At 48.2% G+C, this 6586-nt stretch overlaps 1 protein-coding gene across 1 annotated transcript; it reads right to left on the bottom strand.

The window, feature by feature from the left end:
- Window positions 1-216: 216 nt before the first annotated feature.
- On the bottom strand, window positions 217-1739 carry LOC543142 (expansin-A11). The gene is made up of 4 exons (XM_044492605.1): window positions 1646-1739; window positions 1387-1530; window positions 973-1282; window positions 217-887 (listed from the first exon to the last, which is right to left on the bottom strand). Exons 2-4 carry the CDS (start codon window positions 1511-1513, stop codon window positions 584-586), a joined length of 741 nt encoding a protein of 246 aa, XP_044348540.1. The 5' UTR covers window positions 1514-1530; window positions 1646-1739; the 3' UTR covers window positions 217-583.
- Window positions 1740-6586: the final 4847 nt, after the last annotated feature.

Raw genomic sequence — 6586 nt, 5'->3', positions numbered from 1 at the left:
CTCCACACGCTCTCCGGCGAGGCTAGACGCGCCATTGGGACGGGGGCAAGGCGGGGAAAACATTATTCCATCTTCTACGGGGTCGCTTGTGTTAGCTGAATGACATTTAAAGGCATCAAAGTGAAGCCATTCATTCCTACTCTGGCTAAAATCTTGAAGCTTGACAAGTTGACATGATAAATGAAAGAATTGGCCAAGCAAAGGTAGAACAATCCCTTCAAGCTCTCAAAACACATTCCATTAGTTTTATAGCATGCAAAGATACATAAACCGTTGGTTTGATCCCATGGGCGGGTGACCAGGCATTATGCTCGTCACCACAGCCAGACATTGCTTTAATCTTCTGAGCTCAAACCTAAGGATCTCCGCACAATACGCCTACTTAAGGTAAAACCGCCCAACCGGCTAATGTGAGCACGCCTTGAGGGGAGCAAAAACGGTAATCCCAAAAGTGCGTAACCTCACCACGGCGACGCAGATTTTGTTACTCGGAGGAGACCGCTTCAAAACAGAGCCATCCTCCGCTGACACTCTACACGAAGATAGTAAAAGTGAAGAGACTTGTGCAGTGGTCGCCGGCTGGCTAGAACTGGCTACCGGCGTAGGTCTGGCCGAAGCTCCAACCGGAGGGAGCCACGTTGTTGGACGTGATGGTACGGCCGTCGCTGGTGGTGACCCGGAAGGACAGCGGCTGGCCGTTGAGCATGGCGCCGTTCTGCCAGTTGGCGCCCCAGTTGTGGCTCATGGTCAGCCATCCTGTGCTAGGAGATTTCACGTACACCGCCGTCAGGTCGCCGGCGCCGGCAACGTTGGTGATGAGCACCAGATTGAAGTAGGAGTGGCCGGTGATGGTGAACCGGATGCCACCCGTCTTGACACACACCACCCTACAAAGTGCAAATACTACATGTTAGCTCGAGACGCACTGACAGGCCAACGCGTTAGAGCTACAGTCACCGATGCGATGGGTACCTTCTGTACTGGACGGGCACGACGCCGGCACGGGCCTGGGCGATCTTAGTGAACATAGGCTCAGCGAGGTCGAAATGCGACTGCGGCGGGTTGCACCACCCGCCCTCGTTGTTGGGGAGTGCGTAGTTGGCCGGGCAGAGGTTGGTGGCCGTCACGACGGCGGAGCCCGGCAGGCAGCTCCCGCTGCCGGCGCACCGGATCTCAAAGCACGCGCCGCAGCTCTGCCCGTTGTTGAACAGCGCAGTGCTCAGCGCCGCCGTGTTGGTCCCGTACCCCGCACTGAACATGTTGCCGTACCCACACGCTCCTCCTGCACACACCACACACATATCACAAAGATTAGTTAGCAACCATGCACCGGCGATGAACAGCTCAAATGGCTGGCCTAATTAGACCTCATTTCTGTGTGCTTACCCATTGTTCCTGACGCGTCGTTGCCGCCATAGAACGTGGCGCGGCCATTGCTCCAGGTTGAGTCATCGCCGGCGACAACTCCGACCATCGCGGCGATGGCAAGAGCTAGCAAGCCTAGAAACTCCATGCGTATATGGAATCCTTCTGAAAATCAGCAACGAGTGGGCTAGTTAATCGATACAGCCGAAAATCGCAGGAGAGAACAAGTACAAGGCTTGATAGCTCTAGCTAGGGACTTATCATCTCATCTACTGCTTACCGTATTAAGCAACTAGGCTTTGCTAGCTCAACACTTGAATTTGCAAGTGCGGAGATGTTGGGAGGAGTGCGAGGATCCTAACAGGAAGCTGTTGCCTATACATAGGCATAGGTCGGGATGCTCTGCATCTGAAATTGTGAGAAGTAAAGTCCACGTTTGCCACTGCGAACCGATCTTGATTTTTTTTTTGTTCGGGATTTATTAGTTAATATTATAATAGTGCATGTTGGTTACTGTAAATTCCAATGGTTAGTCCCACCTGTCGGTAATACACTTGAACATTTCAGAGAAGATACGTTTGTGTGTATATATACACAGTGAATAATATTTTGCCGGGAAAAATTGGAAGTAATTAAGTTCTCTAGGACATGGGCAAATGGGCACCTGTACTGTTAGCTCGAATAACAAACTGAGAGAAGACCTTGACTTCTCATCTATCAAGGAGTTGAGATACTGGGATACATAGTTAATGGCCAATCCACTGCGGAAATTAAAAGAGTTGATACGATTTAGTTTTGTGCACGAGTGCAAATTCCAAGATCACTTTGACTTCCAACTCGCTTCAAGTGCAAGGTAGTGTCCCATGTGGTAGTTTTGCTTATCACGAGATTATTAACCATTTTATTAGTAGATAGTTATGTCGGCTGCGTTGAAATGGTATGTCTGCAGGCTAAACAGATGATAGATTCAGAATGAACACTGGAAAACTGGGAAAGGTAAAATATATATATATATATATATATATATATGTATAGTTTTCGTTCATCGTCTACAATTTGGAATATACCAGAGACTCCAAGCATTAGGCATGCAACTATGACAAAAGGCACACACTGAGCTAAGGGCATCTCCAGCCGCGCCCCCAACAGGCCCCCCCAGGCCACTTTTTCGGCGCCGGCGCCGAAAAAACGGCCCGGTCGCGCCCCCAGGACGCTGAAAATCGCCAGTTCGGACCTTTTTTTCGCCCGGCGGTCACGGACCGAACCCGGCGCGCTGGGAAGCCGTTGGGGGCTCCGGCGCTAGGGAAAAGCACGCCTGGCCCACACCGACAGGGGAAAAGTCAAGTTTTTCTTCCCCCGACTCTCCTCGCACCCCCCGCGCCCTCGGCCACCACTAGTTGTATCCCGGCGACGGGCGCCGGCCTACTCCGCTAGATAGCCATTCCCCGCCGGAAAATAGCAGTGCTTCGCCGCGGCAGCCCCTCCCGCAGCACTGGGCACTGCCGGCCGCCGTTTCCGGCCGCGGAGGCGCAGTTTAACGGCGGGTAAACGCCCACCGATCGCAAGGTGTTCGGCGTTTTGACTGACTCGGCGATGGACTCCGATGAGGAGGAAGAGCTCGCCGCGCTGCTGGAGGAGGAAGCCGCGGTCGACGTCCAGGAAGAAGAGCATCTGATGGTGCTCGCCGCCCTCGCCCAGCTGCTGGCGAGCAATGAAAAGCCGCGTCGAGGTGGCTCGGCGCCGGGGCGGGTGAAAGCAAAGAACCGGCATCGTCTGCAAGGCTACTGCATGCTCTACTCCGACTACTTCGCCGATGCTCCACTTCATGGCGAGAGAACATTTCGGCGCCGTTATCGGATGAGTCGAAAGCTCTTCCTCAGGATTGTGAATTCCATCCGGGAGTTCGACAACTACTTCAAGTGCAAGATGGATTGCACTGGCGCTCTTGGATTCACCTCCATCCAGAAGTGCACGACAGCGATGAGGATGCTCGCATATGGAGCTCCCAGTGATTCACTCGACGACTATGGGCGCATGGCCGAGTCCACCAGCATAGAGTGTTTCTACAAGTTCTGTCGGGCAGTGGTGGCAGTGTTTGGGCCACAATACTTGAGAGCACCCAATGCGGAAGACACTGCTCGGATCCTAGCCCAGAATGCAGCAAGAGGATTTTCTGGGATGTTTGGAAGCATCGACTGCATGCATTGGAAATGAAAGAACTGCCCATTTGGTTGGCAGGGGATGTACAAAGGCGCCAAAGGCGGTTGCAGTGTGGTGCTTGAGGCGGTAGCCACACAGGACCTCTGGATTTGGCACTCCTTCTTTGGTATGCCAGGAACTCACAATGACATCAACGTGCTGCAGTGCTCTCCTGTTTTTGCCAAGCTCGTTGAGGGTCATTCTCCTCCGGTGAACTTCGAGATCAATGGGCACCAATACAACAAGGGGTACTATCTAGCTGACGGCATCTATCCGAGATGGTCGACATTTGTGAAGACGATCTCAAACCCTGTGGCAGGAGGCAAGAACGCCTGGTTTGCGAAGCTTCAGGAGGCTTGCAGGAAGGATGTCGAGCGGGCATTTGGTGTGCTCCAATCTCGATTCGCTGTTGTTCGGTACCCCGCTCAGACCTGGTCGAAAGATCAAATGTGGGAGATCATGACTTGCTGTGTCATCTTGCACAACATGATCATCGAGAGCGAGCAAGAAGACCCAGTGTTTGACACTGAACCATACTACAGGCAGGGTCCTCTAGCCGAAGTTGATCACCAGCTACCGGCAACTTGGACTGCCTATCTCAGTATGCGTCAAGAGATCCGAGACCCACAGGTGCATCATCAACTGCAGAAAGATCTGATTGAGCACCTATGGAGGCTCAAGGGGGGCGCCGCGTGATGAAATACGAGTTTTTATTTGTTGAACTATATAATTTATATTGAACTATTTGTTGTTGTACTATTTTGTTGAAGTATTTGATTTTTCTGTGATGAAATATGTGATAAGGAATAATTATGTTGATAATTGAACGCCGAGACACGGCGAAACCACGCCGAATATGGGCCTTTTATTCGCCGAAATTGGGCTGCAAAGTGGACCAATTTCGGCGTCTGGGGGCGACGACTGGGCGCAAAACCGCCCCCAGCGCCGAGTGTATCGCCGGCTCGCCCCCATGGGGCGATTTTTGTGCGTCCTAGGGGGGCCAACGGCTGGAGATGCCCTAAGAATTAAGATGGCATAAGTAACTGAAAGATGCTGAGCTTTGAGTTTTGAGTAGGTAATGACCTTTTAAAGGCACACAGTTGATGTAAGTGAGCTAAGAATTGAGATGCCTATGAGTACGTAATTCACAGTAAGCACATGTTGAATATATTCTATTTAGCACAAAAGAAAGCTGACTGCTTTCTTGCAGTATACCAAGGAATAGTTGAAAGCAGTCAGTCAGTACTACTGTGGTACCTTAGTGATAGACTGATAGTTGGAATTTTTTTCTGTCTAGTATTTCTGTCACGCAGAAATTTCTCCACATCTTCAGAAGGGCAAAACCAATTAAACAACCAGTATCAGTGCAAATTAATAACCAGTATCAGTCCAAGGAAATCAAGCAAGCAACTTGTTATTGTAAGGAGCCGAATCAGAGCTCAGGAATCAAGAATGTACTTGTTTAGTGGTTTCAAAATGGAACACTTGTTTAGCTCTACCAGCACGGCCAGCAAGATGCGGATCAGATGCTAGGGCACATGGCCACAGGGTCCTCCTAATTTGACTCCACATAGATTTAACTAAGCCCTCGATGCTGGAAAACAAGTGTTTCATAAAAGTTTGTCAAGTAAACTCTCAACAGCCGATCACATGTTGCCACTCTGCAGACTTCTAGAACCACATGGGATCGTGTAAATTTGTTAAGAAAAGGTTTTTTTTTTCACTTTCTCTTGCCACTGCATATTCAAAGGTTTTGCCAAATACGGAAAATAATGACTAACTCTTTACATGAGTAGAGGTTTTGACACCAAGGACAAGCGAGGTCATTATATGGCTGATATTTTACTAGAACTAAAAACCATCCATTGATCATGTAATAATACAACTAGGTACTCCTCTTTGAACTAAAACCACGACAAAAATTATGGAACAGAGGGAGTAGTAAGAAAACAGTGGTTTACATGGCATACCAATGCTAGCTACACTAGAACACTTCCAGATTTGGCTCTTCTCCTGCTACAATGATCGCTACGACGAGATCGCATGCCCAGCAAGCCCCTTGCAAGTGCAGGACACGAAAGTACAGAAAGCACTGGCTAATTATGTTTAACTAGTCAGGAGTCAGGAACATGGACCATCTCTTTCAACAAGGTCCTCTGTCAGACAGATATGGTTGTATTGTACCTTCAACATGGCCCTCGTATTTTATTTTATTTTTGTATTTCGGATTCCTTTATTGGCCTAGAGCCCTGGGATAAATCAAGTTCCTCTCATGAACTTGTCAAAATATATGGGGTTTGAGAAGCTACTCAATATCGCCTGAAGATCTTTATTTCTGTTGTCTAAAGGACAGTAAACATTTAACCATGAACCCATGACAAACATTATCCCAAATATCAGGCTTGTTCATATTTATATCAGCTGTACAAGATAAAAATATATATCCCAATTCATAAATAACACAACAGTTACATAAACGGGAGATGAGAAACTCAGGAATAAGGTCCAACGTTGGTCATCTCTGATTGCAGCTGGAACACAGGTGCACCAGCTTGATTCAATTAGCATGTACTCATACTTTAAAGTGGTAAGTACATGCACCAGCTTGATTCAATTGGAGTAGCACAGTACAGTGAACCTTGAAAAATACCACCCACTTTGCTAAGCCGCAGGGTGTGAATCAATTAATTCACCAAAACGTGCTCGCTGTAACTTTTCAATCACTCCATCCAAGTGAACAGTTACATACTCAAATCTATTCAATGTTAAGACTAAATGGGGAAAAAAAATCACACTTGTCACGGTAAGCGATAATGTCGTCTGATGAGGCTAACTGAGTGCATTCTCCTGCTAAGAAAATTGCAAGTTTTCCTTTTTGTGAGAAAGAAAATTATACAAGTATTACTCTCATTTCGCAAATTTAGATAGTCTTGCGATCTCAAAAAAATAAAAATAAAAGACTGTCTTGCTCACTTTCTTTAGCCAATACTCACGTGCTTCTGGAAGCTTCATGCCCATTTTT

Source organism: Triticum aestivum, chromosome 3B (genome assembly GCF_018294505.1).
Source record: "Triticum aestivum cultivar Chinese Spring chromosome 3B, IWGSC CS RefSeq v2.1, whole genome shotgun sequence".
In the NCBI taxonomy this organism is placed as follows: domain Eukaryota; kingdom Viridiplantae; phylum Streptophyta; class Magnoliopsida; order Poales; family Poaceae; genus Triticum; species Triticum aestivum.
The sequence above is the reverse complement of the archived record's forward strand: the minus strand, read 5'-3'. Positions and strand labels throughout refer to the sequence as shown.

Coding starts and splice junctions, on each gene's coding strand:
- LOC543142 (XM_044492605.1), bottom strand. CDS start 1,513: ATGGAGTTTCTAGGCTTGCTAGCTCTTGCCATCGCCGCGATGGTCGGA. Junction 1,283..1,386: donor CGACGCGTCAGGAACAATGG/GTAAGCACACAG, acceptor TGGTGTGTGCAG/GAGGAGCGTGTGGGTACGGC. Junction 888..972: donor GTGCCCGTCCAGTACAGAAG/GTACCCATCGCA, acceptor TGCACTTTGTAG/GGTGGTGTGTGTCAAGACGG.